The 22,757-nt window shown below is 40.4% G+C and overlaps 1 protein-coding gene across 1 annotated transcript in view; it reads left to right on the top strand.

Moving 5' to 3' along the window:
* Positions 1-22,757, top strand: part of LOC109032720 (uncharacterized) — a 225,116-nt gene that overhangs the window by 197,810 nt on the left and 4,549 nt on the right. Inside the window, exons 4-5 of the mRNA XM_019044992.2 lie at positions 19,332-19,458; positions 20,087-20,135. Coding sequence (XP_018900537.2) covers positions 19,332-19,458; positions 20,087-20,135 — 176 coding nt within the window. The remainder of the gene's footprint in view (positions 1-19,331; positions 19,459-20,086; positions 20,136-22,757) is intronic.

Here is a 22,757-nt window from a genome sequence, read left to right as displayed (position 1 = left end):
CGATCGTGAGTGACAAAATCAATTGTGTTCAAAACATGCATTCCTCTCAGGGTCTTACTTTGAATTCGTCGAAAAAATCTGGAATTTCCGTGCTTTTATATGTGAAGTTTCCTGTACTTTCATTAACGGATTCAGTCAAAATCGCTCTTTGACAGTGCATCCGTGCTTTTTATGTACGGTAGTTGCGCTGACAGGATCTCTACACTGAAAAAAACCCATTGGATCTAGAGTCCAGACTCTTGAAAACATTGACAAGAAAAAATAATCTTGATTCACTCAGATTTAAGCTTAAATCAAAAGGAAATCCACTAAAATTTAAGAGGCTTGGTTCTCGATTTAAGCAAAAATCCGATTGAATCAAGAGTATTTTTTCTTGTCGATGTTTTTATGAGTCTGGACTCTAGATCCAATGTGGTTTTTTTCCAGTGTAGAACGAACTTTGTACTGCTTATGGGCAACTTTACGTAAGAGTTTCCAGCAAAATCAGGGCAAAATGGTATTGATAACAAAAACTATTTTCTGGCCTCTAGGATAACACTCACCTCGAAGGACCTCAGTTACTAGACGTTTGTGTTCCTTGACGTATTCTCTCTTTTCACGGCTTCATAACATCCAGTCTCAAACAAAAAACGCACATAGACGCGTTTATATCCGTGCTTATGGAACGAAGTTCCGAATGGTATTCGTGGAACTCATTATTTCCACTTCCCGTTTTGTCCATATGGACGTATTTCTGTCCAACGGAACTATGCGTATTAAGACATGAGCCATGAGACTCATAAGAATATATGCACAACAGGGCTCACGTTATAATGCACAAAGTTCCGTTTGGCAGAAATACGTCCATATACCCTGCAGCTAGGTATACGGGGTTTTACGATTCCGCAAAGGTGCGATAGGTGTCGTAAAAAATAATCATATAATATATACTCTCATACCATTGAAATTCGAGAGGCCTACGCACTGCGATGACCTTTAAATACCCAAATACATCTTCTACAATGCCTATCAGAGACTTGAATGACCGCCATTAAATCATTTTATCTGCCGCTACTTAAAAGTTGCCATAATGTAGCTTCACAATCCCATTAAGACCGGTCCGGATGAGTAAAAAGTCACGTGAAATTTTGATACTCATCCGAAACATTATTAGTGCAATCAAAAGTCTGTATGAAGGAAAGGCTTTCCTCCATTCTCTTATTTCAGAATCTCGTGTTATCTTAGATGGGGCAACTTCCCTGTCACTGTGCCTCATATTTTCACAGAGGATATGAGAAAACCATAAGGCTGAGTACTCAATTTTTTCATTGATAAGTTATCGATCGATGGGCTAGACATCTCAAGAAAAATCGACATAAAGTAATAATCTGAGCAGTTAAGATGCATAAAACAGCGTTGTCTTTCTTCTTGGGGAAAACGCCACGAGTACATCCGATCATTGCCAAATTTCTCTCGATTAAACCAATTTTTCTGGATAGTTTCTGAATTTGTCACATAATTCAATTCGCTGATTAGGCAATCTACATAATTTTCAGAAACTTTCCCGAAAAAATTATCGCAATTTTCTTTCAAATTTAATTATGTTTTTCGAAGAAATTTGACAAGATTTGAAAGTCCATATCGAGAATGAATGAAAACTACCGACTAACCAATAATTTTGGCAACTTTTCAGTATTAAACACGCAAGCTGATGTTTTTATTTTTTTCCAATTCCGCTGTAAGGACACTGTAATGTGTAAAGAAAATTGCAAATCTAACCAAAAAATTACAAAAATCGCAAAGTTTCCTTTTCATCCTGCAAAATCGTCAGTTTGCAGATAGGCGGTATTGTTTCTCGGCCATCGATAAGTCGTTTTGCCTCAGCACAGTAGTATACGTGACGATGCATGAGACGGGACAACTTTTAAAGCACGGAGCTTTTTTACAGGGGTTTAGAAACCTCACGCCCAACTTCAAAAAAAACAGTCGAGATAAAGCTCCTGTGTTTTTGGTAGTATTTTCCTTGCCATTCGACCTTTCCGAGAAACGACAGTTTCCCCTTCCTGCGGGCCGATTATTGAAATTGATAGACAAAGCTATAGACAAAGACGACCAAAGGGATTTGGAGGGATCCTATTGGTGGAAGCAGGTGGTGGCAATGGACATAGGAGGTAGGTAGTCGACTATCTAACGGCAACCCACTAAAGACCCGACAGTTAGTCCATCATTTTCTTCCTTAGTCAATAAGAACCAACCATGTCAACCAATAAGATCGCTCCATACTCCCTATATCTTCTTTGTCTATCGCTTTGTCCATCAATTTCAATAATCGCCCCGCTGATCCGCCCACTTTCATTCTCACGATCGGCTGCACAGGTCCTGCGTGAAGTGGTTTACATACGGCCGATAAAATCTGCGAGTAGCCGGCCGCACGCTGCACCTATCCGAGGACTGGCCTGCCGCACTGAAGGAAAAACGCCGTATGACTCCACCAATGTTGCCAAATCTCCTTCTACAAACCACGAATTTTTCGGAAAATTTGCGAATATTTTCCTGCCGATTTTTCAGAGAATTTTGCTCGTAATTCGATCTAAAATACGTTAAAATTTCGAGGAAAAATATTCGTAACCCTCTTCAAAAATAAACATTTTCCGAGAGGCGATTTGGCAACGTTTGGAGGCTCATACGGCGTTTTTCCTCGCGGCGGCGGTGGAGTCCGCGCCGCTCCGCGCAAAAGTGACAGTATAATAAGTTGTCCGTTGGAAATATCGTCTGCTCGTGCGTGGAGAGACAATGAGAGATCTCCTTATGGTCAGCATTAGGAACGTGATTTCTCTTCAAAATAAACGCATTGTTTCCATTCAACTGCCTTTACAATTAACCTCGAAATCGGTGTACTGCTCGTATATCAAAAGCTCTATCAATTAATATCGGTTTTTTTCTCTCTTGCTTCGCGAAATGTACGTTGCAGGCTGATAATTGGAATTTATAGACAAAGCTATAGACAAAGATGACAAAGGGAAAATGGAACGATCCTATCGGTTGAAATAGGTGGCTCTTATGGAACAATTGGACTGCATTTTGCAATTGGGAACTACAATTTCTGGCTCAGTTTACGCGCGCGGAAACAGAGGTGGGAGTTGTTGGATGATACGGCCATTTCCAATTGGACCGCATTTTGCAATTTGGAACGATAAATTCTGGCCCGGTTTAAAAACAACGTATGTGCCATTAGTTTCCCTATGCACACAAATGTCTTTTCAGGTGAGTCAGAATTTATAGTTCCAAATTGCAAAGTGCAGTCCAATTAATTGTGGTAGTACCACGATTTAGGGGATAACCTCTGACAATTCACTTCCGCGTGGAAATAACGTATGTTTGCCTATACACATAAGTGTTTTTACGAATTAGCCAGAAGTTGCGCAATTCCTAATCGCAAAGTAAAGTCTAGTGGAGCACTAAACGAGGTACGAAGTTAAGCATTTTGATACATGTTTCTTGACCAAAATGTCACGTAGAACACGATTTTTAGAGAATTTTACTCTCTTTGCAATATGTATCCTGAAGTATCTAATAATTTCAAGAAAATATATCCATTATTCTTCTCAAAAATAAATATCTTATCGGAGAAGATTTGGCAACATTCTGCTGTTTATACGGTGTTTTAACTTAGCACAATCGCGTACTTTACGACGGGGACGGAAGTAGATAACCCGAGGTTTTATTTCGTTGGTGGGGAGGGGAAGCGTCTTCTCTCAGAAGAGCAAGGGCTGAGTGCACTTCAAAGGATTTTTCGCCTGAGTAAAAATCACGTATTTTCGGCATCTAAGTGGATTTAGATTAAGTCTTCCAGATGATGTATCCTTAGAAAAACGCGAAGACCATTTTTTTTTTAAAATATTCTCATTCATAAGACCTCGCGCTCTCATTATAAAGCGTAAGAAAATATATTTTCTGCGCTGGAGTTTTTAAAACTCAGCAATATTATTGAATTGTTTTAGATAATATCCTCACTGAATATTCTAACATGATCAGTTCTTCTTGCATAAAAAATATTTCCCCCCTCAATTTTTTTGGGAGCAGAATAGGTTCTTAATGGCCATCTACACGGAGAAAAAAAACTTCGTGCGTGAGACCAAAAGTTTAGGTCATATGGATCTCTGAAGTTTTCGGATTGAGCATCTGAACACTTTAGGTCCAGCTGCTGAGATTTGGATCACACATCTGAGACTTCAGTTCTTACATCTGAAGTACTTCGGTTCTCACATCCGAAAAACTTCGGTTCTCACATCTGAAGTACTTCAGATGTGAGAACCGAAGTTTGACATCTGATGTTTCAGACATCTGATGACATCTGATGTTTCAGACATCTGATGACATCTGATGTTTCAGACATCTGATGACATCTGATGTTTCAGATGAACCTCAACAGGTAGACCTAAAGTGTTCAGATGCTTAATCCGAAAACTTCAGAGATCCATATGACCTAGACTTCCCACGCACGAGGTTTATTTCTCCGTGCATGTAATAAATAACGTCAGGCTTTTGTTTTCTTTTGACTCCCCTTCCCCACGTCAAGTACATGTATAAATTACGTTAGATTGAAGGACCCTCCCCCCCCCCCCCATATCACTCAATATCGGCGCTCCATGCAATTTTTTGGTCAGGATGTTCTAAAAAATTAGGGGGTTGGATCGACTTTAGCTTGACGTCAGGTTGGCTGAACGTTTCGAAATCTACCGATTCCATTTTTAACCGAAACAAGCAGGAAGCTCCAACGCATTGGCGTCGAAGAGCGGCTCTGGGGGCAGTAGTTGTAGTCAAGAATGAGGGCCTAGACACATTTTGTCATTGATGTACAATCCGACAACTGTCGATTCATGTTTTGTAACTTAGCAGATTTACGTAGCCGGTGTATAAATGTGTATTGGGCTTTGATATGGCGAATACATGGCATTATCACTTGTTGTATACTTTTAATTTTGAAAGCTCTTTGGAGGTCCGCTTCCTAAAAAATCTCTGGTTGATAAGTCGTTTAGCGAGGCTGCAAAAAATTTGCATTTTTATATCTGAAAGTGTAGGTATTGGTTTTTTGTATAATTGTTTTTTTGGATTGCTGGAAAAGTAACGCATACTTCTATAATTTAGGACTGAGTCAGGGAAATATAAGGTTCGTTAAATAGTAAATATTCCTAGTACCGTGTGACACTATTGTTAACGAAAAGTTTTTGCAACTTGTCAAAGAGGTTGTTGAATGATCTTCGAATAACTTTTGATGAGCTAGGGAAATGGATCCATCTGCAGCTCGTGGACTTCTGTACGATATTGTCCAGAATCATCTGAATTTTCAAAAAGTGTCCGCTTGTTCGATACCCAATTTGCTCATTCATGCATACAAGGAGAAGCGCATGAAAGCTTTAGCAGACATTTTGGAGATGAATCAAGAATTAGATGAAGAATTTATGACTTAAATCACGGCACCTTAATCACGGGATGACCTTAATTACGGCAACTATTTATTGTCCATGAGATGCAGATGGTTCCATTTCCCTAGCTCATCAAAAGGTATTCGAAGATCAATTTCATCAGCCACCCGTACGAACCACGTTTCTAGTGACCCGTACTTGCTTCGCACGTATGAAACATACAATCAGAGAAAACAGAATTCATCTTACAATAATCAATAATCAGTAGGACATGAATCGTTGCGATGTATAATACGACATTATAATGCGGCATTACTATTGTAATTCATTTTAATGTTTAGGGGCATTATAAATCATTATTGCCACGTCGGAATGAAATGTTGTAGACTGAATTGAAAAGCATGTTGGCAAAATTTATTATAAAAATAGTATAACATGTAGGTACATAACATAAAGGTAATACAAATTAAATGATTAGAGCGTGTATATTTCATTACATTATAGGTATATTACAATCATTTTTGTCATTGTTGGAAATTTTGATAGTTTGAAGTTGATAGTTTGAGAGTTGAAAATTTGGTTATTTTATTTAGTTAAGGTGATTCGATAGACGCCATATTTTGTGTCAGAATGGCATGCGACATATCCCATCAATTGGTTCCATTTTTTCATTTACTCATCATTTTTCTCCAATTTTAAGTTTCGCAATTCTGTTTTCAGGAGACTAAAGCACTCACTTATCAATTTGTATATTTATATTGAGTTAAGGGTAGAGACGTATTCCTCACCGGAATTGAGGAATGGAGGTGTTACAGTAAGTCCGGCATTAGGTTCCATTTCGACATCAGCGACGATCAACGCTACGATACTGGAAGCCAGTCTTCCGATATTAAATCCCTAGCGGGGAAGAAAAAAAATGCCTAGATTTCGCTAAAAATCCCTAAATCCCCAGATTTGCTCAAATATACTTAAAAAATCCCTAGATTTTGCAAAAAGCGCCATTTTTTTATGAAGAATCATGATGTCATTCGATGTAGCGATTTGCAATATTTAAATCTGATTGGCTCGTTTGAATTTTGGCGCTCTCTGAAAGCAGTGCTAATCCAGACCAATAAAATGAAAGAATATTAGTTGATTTCTTATTATTAACAGGTTGAATGCAGTTGAATGTCAAGTACATCGAAGGACGCAATCGTTTTAATTTCCGGCTTATTTGCGGGGAAAATAGTGTTGCCAAAAAGGCCTACAAAATATAGATGAAAAAATGTTTTCGATTGTCGAAGCTAGAATTGAGGTTAAAAAGTTGATTTTTGGTAACTTTACCTCATCAAAAAAAAATCCCTAGATTTCCTGAAAAATCCCTAAATCCCTGGAAATTCCGGAAAATCCCTAAATCTAGGGATAAACCCTTAGACATCGGATGGCTGTTGGAAGCATTAGAGTCAACATTTGAAACGCTGCTGCAGAATTTGCCGGGAGTATAATCGAGTGTTGAAAGTCAGTAGAATTGAACAATGTAATAATTGCTTTCCGAAATAAGCGTTATAATAAAAAAACCACGAATCTGAACTGTTAATACTGGAACACACCTTCTGTAAATGTACCTTGCGAGAGATAAGTAAAAAAATAGATGTACTGGAGGAGAAGTGCTTCTCCACAGAGTTTGAAGAAGGAAAAAAAATGCCCAAATTTACTTACTTCAGCATTTTCGGCAAAATCACTGCAATTTCCGAACCTTTTTCTGGCCAGGGGCCAAAATTAAATGATTATGAAGGGCCACTTAGATGTTGTAGATAAAAATAGGACTGTTGAAAAAGTCGCCGTTTTCAATAAATATGTTCCCGGAATGGAAAAAACAGCTCACAAATAAAAGCAAATTGCCATAGAAACTTCTTCACGAAATCACACACACAACGAAGAACGAGGCGCTACAGACGAGTCCGTCCAGGACAAGTTAAAAAATTCCCATGAGCCGAGTGCCGTAGGTTAAGGGCCCGTTCGCCAAAACTAATCGGAACTGTATGAATGAATTGCTCCTTTTAAAAATCAAAACAATATCGAATTGCGATATATTACACAGTTAAGATAGGGCTATGTCCTGTCGTAAGCGGCGACATACAGTCGATATCATTTCAATAATCGCCCCAATGGCCACGATAGTTGTTAGACGTTTACGGTTTCCCTGGTAACCTTTGTTTGCTATCAGCTGATATCGAGTAATTAACTAGGAAGCTCCAACCCAGTGGTTAAAGCTTCCTTAACCGCGAAAACTTTAAAATTCAAATTTTCAAATTTTGAACGTAAAGTACATTTTTTCCATCACGAGATAAAAGCACAAACAAGTTTTGAATTATTGACTGTATCACCATGATTCCAAAAATACAATACACAACATAGCATTGACTAACAATAAAACAGTATGCAATAAAATAAAGTCATGACAAGGAACATAGCCGAAAATGGCGCCGATTCCCATCAACCAACGCGCGGTCTCTACAATGTAACATGCTGCATTGATACTCCCCAGCTGGGACCGTCCGGAATAGCAGCTCTAGTGCAAGCACCAGAGCCGCTAAAATCAGAGGCAAAAAACAAAGAAAAGTGAAAAGTCACGCCGATCCGCTCTTATCGCGAAACACGGGCTGGTCACAGAGTAAATAGACCCAGTCCGGCCAGTGCAGCAAAAATCGAGACACGTAATGGCAAAAGATTACCTAAAAATTGAATATTTAATCATCAGCTCCCTTCAGGCGAGAAAAAATGGTGATAAAAGCACAGACACCACGAACGCAGGCCCACTAATTACAAACTGTGCCTCTCCGCTCTGATCTGGATACCTGTTACTCGAAGTTTTCACTTCAAGCGCTCTGGCTGAAAGAAAATTTGATTTATACATATAAGTGGGAACGGACGGCTGCTAATGCATGCACCTCACTAAATTTCCTCGGTCCGTGTAATTGCAGTTATCAAATTATTTCCACGGGCGCATTCCGTTTACCCTGTTTCGCGCCTGGAGGCAGGGTGCAGAGCGTCGCACAGTAGGATCGATTCTCTAGGAGATGCCACACAAGACATTACAAGACCAAAACGACAAAATTCAATGTTGATTTCACAAATTTTAAATTCTACAGGGTCTATCTCATGCAGAATTTTACGAAAGAACCGATTTCACGACTTTAAAAGTCCAATGCTATATGTATTGACGAAGTTATATGCTTTTAAAGTTTCTACATTTTGTCCAGCTTCTCCCGTTAACTTGCTCCACCGTGCGTCGTTCTCGAGATGAGCGATCCAGGGGGTATTCTCCGTTTGCGGGGGTATTCTCTCCCTGTGCGGAAACGTGGAGGAAATTAAATTTTCAAATGAATAAGAGCTTCATTTGATTATGAAAAGTTTCGATGTAGCGATGTTCTTTTCCTAATGAAACTCAACGACGGAAAAATCAGATTACCATCCTCTGAAACTCGTTTCGCACTCAGGAAACAGATTTAATTCATTTGCCCCCCCCCCCCCCCAACACCAGGCCCTTGCCATGCAACCGGATAATGATCATATAGATAGCTAAAGTCGAATGAGCCGTATCTTGCATTGCGACGTTGTAAGTTTCCGCTGATGTTTCATTTTTTTGTCGAGGAAAAAAGTAACCGACAGTTTCTAATGAAATTTTCTGTGGATTTTTCTCGCTCACTCTGATAAAAATCACACAAAATTGAGAGGAAATACTTTTTAAAGTTGCCATGAAACAAAATATAGCTAAGAAATCGGAGATTTTAAATGTTGCAATAGTACGCGGCGACCGAAATCGGCCTGACTGTATTGCCCACACTGCCCAATTCTCGCTGATGTTTAAATGTTAGGACAGACAACACTGAAGTTTAAAATTTTGTGAGTTTATTCATCATAATGAAGGATAAATACACCAACAATTTTTAGGCGTTAAGTACCTGAGTTCTCGAATAAAATAATAAGAAATTAGAGAAGGTTAGGCAAAAACAACCGTACAGAATCAATCTGATTATTGACACTAAATCCCACTTTTCCAGCGCAAGACATTGCATTTCGATGTTTTGTCCTGCTAACATAAGATGTCAATAACCGGCCCGCAAGTAAAGATGAGACATTCGGGCGTAACATCAACATCCGTACTTCATAAGTAGAATACTGTGATGCATTCATAAAAAGGCTATAAGGAAAGATAGAGTAGGTTACTTTTATGGTGCAAAATCAAAGAATCAGAGGATGTATGTGAAGGGAAACTCACCTTTCCATTTTCCTTCGCTTCAGTTGAGATTTCACCGAGTACCCTCCTGTCAAATTTTGCAACAGCGACAAAGGTGCCACCATTATTGTTGAAAAGTTACTAGTCACCTGTAAAAATAAAAAAATATATAGTTTACAGGTAAGACCATAACACTGAATTCAACTTTGAAAGCATCCACCTTAACAATACGTCAATTTCACCATTCAGAAACGGGACGAATGCACAAAGAAGCATAAGTATGTTACGTCCCTTTGGCGACTTTATCCAATCTGTCACTAACTGGTAATACTGCCCCTATTTAAATACTCTTTCATGAGAGTGTTACGACTGACGAGTCTCATGCATCTCTGAAGAAGCGAGAAAAACAAAAATGCCTTCAATTTTGAAAATACAACCTGCACATTCATGGAACACGAATAGTTGCATCAAGGCGCTAGTCCACTCAGTATGGTACTATTGGTAAAGTGGAAACGCTTCCAATATTTGAATATGTCATATCTTGCCAAATTTCATAGAGAGTCTACTTAATGACAGGAAAACGGTTGAAAATTCCAGGAAATTTGTTTTACTTCACACAGAAAATTCCCTAAAAGTTTCAAAAGAATCTACACTACACCTCTCTGGTAAAAAAATAAACCTTCCGATGGAATTCGGTAATGGTTGATGTAACTGGGTGCTCCTCTAATTAATAAGGTTCAAATGTAGTCAGATTACTTTATTTTCCATTATTTCATTGACTTTCCCAAACGAAAATCGTTTTACCAAGACTCCAAAGTCGCATTCCCTCACATGTCTAACCTCATAACAAAACCTGATGTTTTCAAATCCATCCTAAAATCCAATCCTCGATAAATCCATCACGTTCCCTAATATAATATCAAAACTTCCACTTGAAATTTTTATTTTTTTTTTTCTCTTTAAATGAATTATGCTGACTTTTGCTAAACGCCGCTCGAGAAATTCCGTAACTTTTCCGGATGAGTTTCCTAATTTTCCAGGCTTTCCACGCGACTGAAAGCCCTGCTCTAGTTAATTCCGTCCAGATTTGATGTTTCAACCAAAAATCTATTATCTGAGGGCTGCACAAACTTGAGTTAACAAGTTCATGCACTTGACCGTTCGGTTACATCGTCGCTTCCCTGACGTAAGGGCATATCTCAATTTCCACACGAACCCCAGAAAGCATAGACTTTTGTGGAGAAAAAGGCTCACATGGAAACCCGGATACGCCCTTTTGTCAGAGGAGCGAAAATAATTGTTTCTATTTTGGGGTCATTTCGTGGGGTCGGCGGTTGATGATGCAAAGAGGTCGGAAGAGTTGGGCGCACGGCATGCATTTTTAATTAAGGCTCAACAATGGACGGGCGACCGTGGCCTCCCGAAGCTCTGTCATTCCGCGGCCCGGCTATAAAACAGGCGAAACGGGGATGTTTACATATGTATGAAATTATCCCTGGCTCGGCGCGCGCGGTCCAGGGATCGCCCGCCGCACAGTCGCCCGAGTCGATGGAGATGTTGCATGTGTGAGGAATTTGCGATTTGACTATTGATTCTTGGGTAAAAGTTCGCGAGAAACACGATGGTGCCACTAGTTTTCTCTGGAAACAACTCCCAAGCTCGGAAAGAGCTCTCAAGTTGAGGCCAAAATGGAGGGGGTATCCCACGCTATCCTGAGAGTCCACCTCTACATCAAGAATAAAAACTCTCCATGCAAAGATAGGGAGCAAATACATTGACAGGGCTGCCACTTTTTCGGGACTCTAAAACTGAAAACTTGGCACCCCTGCTAACCCTGGTAAAAATTGGCAGTAGAATCTGTGTTCCAAAATACCATAGACCTACAGCCGGCTGTAAGATTTCCAATGGCTTCTATAGCCGGCAACACAATTTCTCATGGCCTTTTATAGCCGATGGCGACTAAGCAACAGCCTGACGATAAAGTGTATGCTAAACGTTACTAATTACGGGTGCTAGGACTTAGTGAGTTCTTTGACTACTGCTCTCTTTTTGGGCCGTAGTATCTTGATTTATTTTGCGAGGAAAGCTCCGTACTTTGGAAGGATGCCTGCCATTCCTAAATTGTTGGAACGCCTTCAATTTCGTATGATACTGTGCAATACCTCTGGTGTGAAATAGTTGCTTCAAGCGCCGTGGTCCGCTGCGGCGCGGCGCGGCGGGCGGGCAGCCAGCGCGAAACGCGCATTGGCGCCTACAAACCTAACGGGGATACTTCACGCATTACGCAATGCGTGAAGTATCCCTGTTAGGTTTGTAGGCGCCAGTGCGCGCGCCGCCGCGCCGCTTTGTGTTAGGCTCTATTATGTATTTAATCTCGTGGAGTCAGCGTTATTCAACTCATGAAATTGAAATGTTTGCACGCTCAGTATGGATTATTCTCATTTTAATTGATGAAAAAAAATATGTAGTAAAGGAAAATGAAATGTGCGTTTTGTAAATATTTAAGGTGATTCCGTACAAACTTAAGGATTTACAAAGCACACGAATTTCCACACAATTTCTTATAGCCTTTTACAGCCGATGGCGAAAAAGCAACAGTCAGGCGATAAGGTGTAAAGTCCGGCGATAGGAACAATAGCCCGGCTGCTTAATTTTGTATCGCCTCGTGTAGCCCGACCTCATGATTTTTTCCACTTTTTACAGCCAGCTATATGATTTTTTATCGCCTTCTTCAGTCGGCTAAAAGAACTCCTATGGTATTTTGAAACGCAGCTCCTATCGCCAATTTTTACCAGGGAATATATTTGCTCCCTATCTTTGTCTTGATGTAAACGTATGGACTCTCAGGATAGCGTGGGATATCCCCTCCATTTTGGCCTCAACTTGAGAACTTTTTTGAGCTTGGGAGTTGATCTCAGAGAGAACCGTGTTTCTCGCAAATTTTTATATTGGAATCAAAAGTGAAATCGCAAATTCCTCACACGTGCAACATCTCCATTACAAAAGTCGGACATGAACATTTTAACCAAAATTACAAATTTCGATGTATATTTCGTCTGATTTTAAATTCCAATGTACGCATTAAGAAGAAAATTTCCCGAGGAAACCAATGAAACCACTTTTACAACCTCAAATTTTTGTATAAACGGAGTTATAAGCGGTCAAAATTTTGTCCGACCTCTCCTATCGACCCGGTCCACTGCGGGCCGCTCTCATTTGTATTCATGTTCATCTGGAGTCGTAAATAATAATATTAATAAACGGAGATACGACCGGGAAGAAAGGCAAGGCGCAACCGAGGTATTCCCTCTTCCTCCGAGCCCATAATCCGGGAACGTGAGGAAAACCTGGTCGCTTGCAGTGCGATATATCGATTGACCTGCCATTCAAACCTATGGAAAGGGTCGATAGGCAGATTGCTCGCAACGAACACCTTAATAATCGATTCTTCACCATAGCTTCAAATTGGGAAATATCGATAATCGATCATTCAAGCCTCGCCACTAGTCGCTTGTTCCGCGACGGGGGCACACGACAATTCTGTAGTAGTTAGGAAAAACGCCGTATGATCCTTCAGACGTTGCCAAATCTCCTTCGAGAAATCACGGATTTCCCAGAAAATTTGCCAATATTTTCCTTCCGATTTTTAAGAGATTTTTGTGCGTAATTCGGCCTAAATAGTCTGAAAATTTCGAGGAAAAATATGCATAGCGTTCTTCAAAAATAAATATTTTCTGAGAGGCAATTTGGCAACATTTGGATGCTTATAAGGCGTTTTTCCTCAGCACGGCAGATGACAACTTGGGGAGCCACCGTCTCGGCCTCAGTCGGGCGGTCAATACAGAAAATACTCGCTGCACTTTTAGCTCCCATTGCGACCAAGTGATACTTGTCTTGTGACTCAAATCTACGCCACGTTGTCGGTTTGTTGCGGATAATCAGAGCGTTTTTCTCTCAGGTAAAAATGTTCTGCTCGGAGATAAGACAGATATGATGGACTAACTGTAGGGTCTCCGGGTTGTTGGTAGTTAGTCTATTACTTACTTCCATTGTCTATTGCGATCGTACCCGCGTCCATTCCACCGATAGCATCGCTCCATTATCTTTTTGTACTCTTTGTCTATCAATTTCAATAATCAGCCCGCTGCTAAGAAAAAGCACAGTCAGGAAACGGCACTATAAAACTGTACAGAGTGTCTCATTGTTAAACAGCAAGACTGCAGGACCGTGATTCATGTGTCAAAAGCGGTTGAGGAATCAGTGAACTTACAATTAAAGTGGCAATGAATTGGACGTATCTCTATCAAACGGAACTAAGCGCCATAGGGGGAGGAAGGGATAGGGGGGCTTGGATTGGCGGGTGTTGCGAAACTCGATGCCTGTTCCGTCCTATACTCGCAATACTTTTCCATGGCGCTTAGTTCCGTTTGACAGAACGCGCTATCCGGGATTCTAAAATCCTCAAAAGGAACTCAAATTGGCGCATAGTTCCGTTTAACAGAAATACGTCCAAATGGAATTTTTCAATTCGGAGCTGCAATTTCTGGCTCATCCGTAAAAACACATATTTCTATAGGGATACTGCGTGCGTAGTACAAACGTTGTTTTTAAACTGAGCCAGAGATTGCAGTTCCTAATTGCAAAGTGCAGTCTATGATGTAGACTACATTTCGCGAGTAAGAAATGTTATTTTTGGCTCATGGCTTATTCATAAAAAAAATCCTATATTCGTGAGGAAACTAGTCAGAAAATTAGTGCACAAACGTTTTTTCTGAAATGAACGAGAAATAATAGTTCCTGTAATTGCAAACTGTAACCGATTTGTGTCTTATGATTCTTGACAAACTACTCTTTTTTTCAATAGATAGTTCATCAATCCGTCGAACTATATTCGCTCAATTTTGAAAACTCATTGAAAGCGCGATGTTGCATACTTCCATGCACTGGAAAAAAACACATTGGATCTAGAGTCCAGACTCTAAAAAACACCGACAAGAGAAAGTACTCTTAATTCAATCAGAATCTAGCTTAAATCAAGAACCAAGCCTCTTAATTTAAGCGGATTTCGTTTTGATTCAACACTGGAAGAAAACACATTGGATCTAGAGTCCAGACTCTTAAAAACACCGACAAGAGAAAGGAGAAAGTACTCTTGATTCAATCAGAATCTAGCTTAAATCAAGAACCAAGCCTCTTAATTTAAGCGGATTTCCTTTTGATTCAACACTGGAAAAAAACACATCGGATCTGGAGTCCAGACTCTTAAAAACATCGACAAGAAAAAGTACTCTTGATTCAATCGGATTTTTGCTTGGATCAAGAACCAAGCTTCTTAATTTGAGCGGATTTCCTTTTGATTTAAGCAAAAATCTAATTGAATCAAGAGTATTTTTTCTTGTCGATGTTTTTAAGAGTCTGGACTCTAGATCCAATGTGGTTTTTTCCAGAGAAGCGAAAATCCGATTGAATCAAGAGCATTTTTTCTTGTCAACGTTTTCAAGAGTCTGGACTCTAGATCCAATGTGGTTTTTTTCCAGTGAAGCGAAAATCCGATTGAATCAAGAGCATTTTTTCTTGTCAACGTTTTCAAGAGTCTGGACCCTAGATCCAATGTGGTTTTTTTCCCCAGTGTGGGCTCCTCGTGGGTTCATATATTCGAGAACTCCGTCTGAAATCACCGAAAGGCGTTATTTTTCGTCGTTCCCGCGAGGCTGAAGTTCGCGATGGCAACGGCGCAAAACGCGGCTCCGCGATTTGATTTGTAGATAGCCGTAATTTCCATCGATTGTCGATCGGTCCGCGGCGAGCAACTAATCACCGTACTTAAAGGATAATACGTGCAATTACCGATCGGCGAGATGGTATTTTCGCATGGGGCATCGTGTGTCCTTGGTCCTGGCCCGAGTAAACATATGGTCCTGCTTCACGGTATTCAAATCAGCGTAAAACTCGATCATCGATTATCGCTAATCCCCTATTTAAGGCTATGGTAAAGAATCGATTACTAAGGCGTTCGTAGCGAACACCCTGTTCATCGATCCTTTTTCATTGTTTAAATGGCAGATCAATCGATATATCGCAAAGCACGGGTAAAACTCCAAATGGACTCGGGATGGAGATCGCGGGCAATCGGGCATACCGCTCAAGGATCCGCGCTCCCCGTCAAAACCACGTAAGTCCGTGTTGGACGTGTGAGTAGGTGCGCGGTTTTTGCGGTTGGTTCTTCGATTCCGGAAGAGATCTGCGATGCACAAAGGCGATGCATCACTCTACCGATTCGGCATTCGCTGTAGGTGACGCGGAGATACGTAAAAACAAACGAGGCTTTTTCTGCAGGGTGGCAAAATTTCATCGAGTATGACAGACTTGGATCTCTCGACTCCTGCGGGCTGATTATTGAAATTTATAGACAAAGCTGTAGACAAGGGAGACAAAGGGTGAATAAAGCTGCTCTCCTCTTAGTTCAAAGAGGTGGTTCTCATAGGTTAAGGATTAAGAGGGAAAATAATGGACTAACCATATACGGTCTCTAGGAAGGATGCCGTTAGTTAGCCAACCTCCTTTGTCCCAAGCAGCAGTGATCGCGATAAATAGCGATTTTATCGGTTGATTATCGCGATTATATCGGTGGCAATTTATCGCAATATTATCGAATAAAAAGTTGCGATTTATGGCGATTAAATCGCTAAGCATCGCAATTTTTTGTTAAATAAAATCGCGATCAATTTTTGTCGATAAAATCGAGATTAAATCGCCATGTATCGCGATTTTTGTTGCGATAGTATCGCGATAAATTGCCGGGCAGTACAATTGCGATTTTATTGCAACAAGATCGAGGATAATCGGTCAGATGTTGATGATCTTAGCGATTTTATCGCCGGAAAAATCGCAACAAATCGCGATTTTTCCGTTGAAAAATGCTGCTTGGGGTCCGCATTAGAAAAATCCGCTTCCACCAATACTATCGTGCCAAGAAAAAACGCCGTATGAACCTCCAGGCGTTTCCAACAGTGCTTTGATTAAATGCTAATTTACTGGAAAAGTTGCAATTATTTTTCATTAAATTTTTTTGACAATTTTTTGGACAATTTTTTTCGCAATTTCATCTAAAGTATCAAAAAATGATACGAAAAAGTATGTACTTTCCTCAAAGAAGCATGTTTCACCCGGGGAAGCGACTCTCGCATGCTCATACGGCATTCTTCCTGAGAACGGTGGCACAAGATCACTCCGTTTTATCTTCAGTTTTCTTTGTCGATAGCCCTGTCCATCTATTTCAAAGATCAGCTCCTTGGGAAACGATATTTCCATCGACGGGACATGTATACTCGATCGTGAAAAATTATACCGCCCCAAAAATAATACATTTCGTGAACATTGTTCGAGGGGCATGCTCGAACCCTCTTGGTATCTCTGCGATTAAACTTCGGGTATAGGACACACCTATCAGATCCGTGTCTTCTATTTTTCGCGGGATTATGGTTGAGAAAACTTTAAGCTCAAGGGAGCTCAGCGCCTCTGCAAAAATCTAAAAATGTGGAGGAAATCGAACGGACTAAAATTGCTTTTCGCCTTTGTCACAGCTGAGGCTCTGAAACAGACAAGGGGGACTGGTTCGTCGGAAGTCCGATGGAAAAATATTAAAAGTTTCATAGTTTCAGCTCTCACGCAAAAACAAAGCGCGAGGAACAGAGCTCTTAGAATATTCGATGGATACGAGGTATTGAATGTTTGAGATGCTCTTTTTTTCACTTCGTGCGAGCGGAACACAATGCAGATCCAGTAATAATACCTGTTTCATTCCGAGTGCGATACAATACTGCTGCAGCATTGAGAGACTGCCTCCCTTTTTACGTTTGGAAGGATTATACTTCTGCATCTGCGGTCCTCATGAATGAAGCTGCGTTGTCAAATTCGACTTATCTTTTGCAATGCGTGTGTAACTCTGCGGGGTATAACATTATTTTTTTTTTTTAATATTTTATTATTCCTTTTTTCAAGTTTATTTTAACAAATCAAGATTACAGACACAAAAAACATATTAGTAAATTTGGACCGAATTCATCAGAAAGTAACAAACTCATATTTTCGAAAAAAGTGAGTTAAAAATGTTTCTGAGTCCCACTAGCCGTATATTTTCTCCTGCCAAAAGCTGAAAGTCGAAAAACAGAATTTAAACCTCTCTTTCTCGGTTTCAACTTAACGTGAATTGGTTCTTTTCGGATGATCTCGGTCCAGTTACGATAGTCAAAAGAACTGCGTTTAGGTGACATCGAGAACATTTTGAAAGAGAGGAAAATGAGAACTTTTTTAAGAGCAAAAACAACCTTTCAAAAAATAGGGCACTGGGGAACAAACACACCGGAACCATCGTGGGACGGTATACCAGCGGCTGGGGCTATTGCGTACAGTCTTTTTTAAGGTGCCCCAACGAAGAGACCAAACGTGCAGAGCGCTGTTTTCGAAAAATTCAAGAAATTCGTCCCTGCTCCGGTGAACTTCCGGTTCTTTTATCGTCGAAGATACTGCAGTAGGAGAGGATATAAAACCCTCGATTTAATTTTGAAATCAAGCGGCAATTTACATTTTCCTCGGTGGAAAAAGCGTCGCGTAGTGTCTCCTAAACCCCCTGAAATGTATCTTCTTGCTCGTGGTATAGATTAAATAAATATGAATTCCGTAATCATAAGGGGGGGGGGGGGGGGCATTTCGCGCCATGGTCCTTACGACGAAAGGAAATGAGAAAAAGATTACCTAGGTTCATTCTCACAAGGGAATTAAAAATGGGCAAACGCGATGCTATCTCAAAAGATAACTAAGCGTGTTTCTGTTTGAAGGAAACTATGTGAAAATAAAATAACTTACAAGCGTTATATCCATGTAATACGCTTGCACTGTGGTTGTTTTTTGATGTATTCATTTTTGTAAGCTTCTTATTGTAAAGAGCCCCAATATGCACCTACAGTCTTGGTGAATCAAAAATGTGTTTTGTGATTGCGACTGTTATTTAAATCCGATCGCCGATGGCCAGTCTAAATCAAAACTAGCATATCTTATTGAAAGTAAGTTTGGCGACTGTGTTGTCACTTGGACAAGTTGACGTGATATCATATGCAGTTTTGTCACTTTTCCCTTATGGTATTCGCTTTCCTGAATTTGAATATAATACTTGTTTAATGCTTGAGGAAACGAGCTACTCTGATGGACGCTGAAAAAAAGATTAAATTTCATCCACTCCACAGAGCTTAAAAATTCTCTCGCCTCTCTTCTGTCGTGCTAGGAAAGAACGCCGTATAAAAATTCGAGAGTTGCCAAAGTTCCTTCGATTATATACTTATTTTTGAAGAAATTGATGAATATTATTCCTTGAGATTTTCAGGAACTTCAGGTGAAATTGCGAACAAAATTATTTGAAAAATCAGAAGGAAAATATTCATCAATTTACCGGGAAATTCGTGTTTCATCGAAGGAAATCCGGCGACGTCTGAAGGTTCTTACGGCGTTTTTCCTTTAGCACGGCAGACTTGCCTAGCCTATACCGAAGTGCTTTCCGTGCTTTCAGTGGAATTTCCGCCACGATTATATCGACCATTTCCTTCATCTATTTTTCTTCATTTCCTCAGTGCGTGCCTTTATCATTTTCTGCAAGTTTACTCGTTCATTTGTTTCATGGAAACTTATGCAGTTTTATCCTTGATTTGTTGCAGCCACAAAATTTAGTCATGATGGGAGACTTTCCTAACTGTGACATCAAAGTCTGTGATTTTGAAATATCTAGGGTAGTCTTGAAAGGGACTGATGTACGAGAAATTCTGGGAACTCCTGATTATGTTGGTAAGGCATTTTTATTTTGAGTATTATTATTCCTCGCAGCCACTGCCGGAAAAAGTTCCTCTATTCTGCCCAAGTGTTCTAGCAATTTTTGATAGAAAAAAAAGAAAGAAATAAGAAAGAAAGAAAGAAGAAAGAAAGAAAGTAGTAGTAGTAGTAAAATAATTTTATTTTAGAAAGGAAAAAAGAAAAAAAGAACTTCTATTAGCAAAAAAAGAACCCCTAACAGACTTTCTCATAAAAAGCATGATTTTTTCGTTTTCTGTTTTTGCTTCGTGCATGAAGACCAGATGATGCCTTAAACTGAACAATAAAAGAATATTCAAGCTATATTTTGGAGGAGATGAAACCTGACGGACTCGATAAAGCCACTAAACTAAAACTATGAACTGGGCATTTGACTTCCTATTTAAAACCATAAAAAGAGCACGTACAATCCTTAGACTCCGTAAAAAGCTGACGCTTTTCCCCGCGAAAGCCATCCAAATGATAATTTGAAAAACTCATTAAAAACCAGATTGGATCCCAGTACCTTACCCTAAAAGGTATATTCATATGTAGTTCGCACTGACAAATATCTTAATATCATTTTCAATAATGATTGATGGTCTGTTTTTTTGTTTCATTCCAGCTCCAGAAATTCTACATTATGAACCAATTACCCTGGCCGCAGACATGTGGTAAGATATAATTGCATTAATAACGATACAGAATTTCCACGAGAAATTTGTGTCGTGTTCATGAAGGCGCTTGATGAGCGGAGTTCATGGTCCTTTTTAACAATTTTTGTGATGTGGAAATTTGAGGGGAAACAAACTTAAAAAGGAGAGAATATACCGAAATATCATAGCAAAATTTTCCTTTGGAGCACTCGTATTTTAGCAGATTGGATCTTTCTGTCATGCCGAGGATATTGCTCTGTGCTTCAGTGGCGTGGCGCGCTTTGCGATAAATCGATTGATCTGTCATTTAAACGTATGACAAAGGATCGATATACAGGGCGTTCGCAACTAGAGTCCCTTTAAACTGAGAGTCAAGACAACACCCCCTCATGGAGTCACAAACGGGAATAAAGATTACAGAAATTGAACGCTTTTTGTAATCTTTGATCGGCCCATTCTCAAATTCCTTTCTCCGTTTCTTCTCTTATTCCGTTTGTTCCTTGCCGAACCCGTAATTCCCTGGTCCATTCTAGATTATAATCTTTGCAATCGGTAAAAATTAAATCTTCATTCCCGTTTGTGACACTGTGAAGGCCTAAAATACGGGAACCAATCAGAAATGGATTCACATTATCTTGACTCTCAGTATAAAGGGACTCTATTCTCAACGAACACCTTAATAATCGATTCTTTCCCATTGATTTAAATGGGGAAATATCGATAATCGATCATTCACGCCTCGCCACTGGTGTGCTTACAAGGGGAGTCTACGAAGTGACATCCTGGGATTGGGTTCATTTTGCTTGTACACGAAGAAGAGACAAATCTAAGGTTGACGTATTTTTTTTTAGCCGCCACCTCCCAACCGTTCTCGAGATATCGATTTTTAAAGTTGCGATTTTTGCACGTTTCCGCGCGGAGTTCCGGCGAGTCAACTGAGCGCCGGCAAGCTGCACGAAGCGCGTTTCCTATCAGCGCTGCAGACCGGCCATCTCTATCAATAGTTCCGTGGCCGAGTGATAGAGTGTTCGCCTACCGTTCCATCGATCGCGGGTTCGAATCCCGCTTCGTGCCGCAGCTCTTAAGGTACGCCGCTATGCGTTTTTACAAGTTTTCTTTATTTTTATCTCACACCAAGGGGTCCGCCCCCTGGCCGCTGCGCGGCCCAACCCCCGGGGCGAAAAGGCGCGCTTCGCGGCAAGCGAAATCATCGAAATCGACCGTTGACGGTTACTGGGTAAATAATTTTAATTGAATGATAAAATGATGTTTCAAATAAAAATTTCCCACCACACTATATTCTTAATGACTTTTTCCTTACTCTGAATTTGCAACCGTCAACGGTCGATTTCGATGATTCCCCTCGCCGCGAAGCGCGCCTTTTCGCCCCGGGGGTTGGGCCGCGTAGCGGCCAGGGGGCGGACCCCTTGGTGTGAGATAAAAATAAAGAAAACTTGTAAAAACGCATTGCGGCGTACCCTATAAGTTACAGCTCTAAGCGGAAGTCGAACCTGCGACCGATGGAACGGTAGGCGAACACTCTACCACTCGGCCACGGAACTATTGATAAAGATGGCCGGTCTGCAGCGCTGATAGGAAACGCGCTTCGTGAAGCTTGCCGGCGCTCAGTTGACTCGCCGGAACTCCGCGCGGAAACGTGCAAAAATCGCAACTTTAAAAATCGATATCTCGAGAACGGTTGGGAGGTGGCGGCTAAAAAAAAAATACGTCAACCTTAGATTTGTCTCTTCTTCATGTACAAGCAAAATGAACCCAATCCCAGGATGTCACTTCGTAGACTCCCCTTGTTAGTTTACCCGGTATAGTTTTTACACATAAATGGATTCCACCAAATTTCAGACACCTGCAAATCCTCCATTCGTGTCTCGTTTAATCATTGACCATTATTCGTACAAGTTGCTGACAAAGAGTCTAAAATGAAAACGACAAGAAGTCATCAAGAATTACTATTAAGATTAAACCAACGACATCTTCAGAAGTATCATTAGCCTCCAAGTGCCAGATTTATTTGTAAGGACCTGTCATTATACCTCGGAGCGAGAAATTGGCAGTGTTGTCTCGAGTACCGCCCTCGGAGCCCCTTGGAAAATTATACAAGGGCGCAAAAAAGCATCCGGGGAGCCTTTGAAACTTTTTTATCGAGGCGCGCTAATCTCGTTCATTGTTTTCAGCACAACAACCTTCTCCTCTCTCCACCTCCGTGCTGTTGCGCTAAGGAAAAACCTCGTATCACCATTCACACGTTGCCAAATTTCCCCTTTAAAATTATCAATTTTGGAGGAAAATTATGAATATTTATTTTTTCAAACTTTCATATGCTGTACATTATATTGGCAGTAAAATTCTCGAAAAAAATTGGACGGAAAATATCCACCATGCAGTCTTTTTTAAATTCGTGATTTATCCAGGGCAATTTGGCAACGTCTTGAGGCGCATACGAGGTTTTCCCTTAACTTGGCAGCGTACTACTCGAGTTTTTCAACCTCCCTCCTCGGAGCGGCCGTTTCGTAAATCTGGAGCGAGGCGGCACTTGAGAAGCATTCAAAAGGTGGCTCGAACGCCCAAAGTTTAGTTGTCTTCGCTGCTCATTGAGGCGAAAGTTTGCCGGCGGTAGTTCAG

This window comes from Bemisia tabaci, chromosome 5, assembly GCF_918797505.1.
Source record: "Bemisia tabaci chromosome 5, PGI_BMITA_v3".
NCBI classification, from domain to species: Eukaryota; Metazoa; Arthropoda; class Insecta; order Hemiptera; family Aleyrodidae; genus Bemisia; species Bemisia tabaci.
This window is presented reverse-complemented; position numbering and strand designations above follow the sequence as displayed.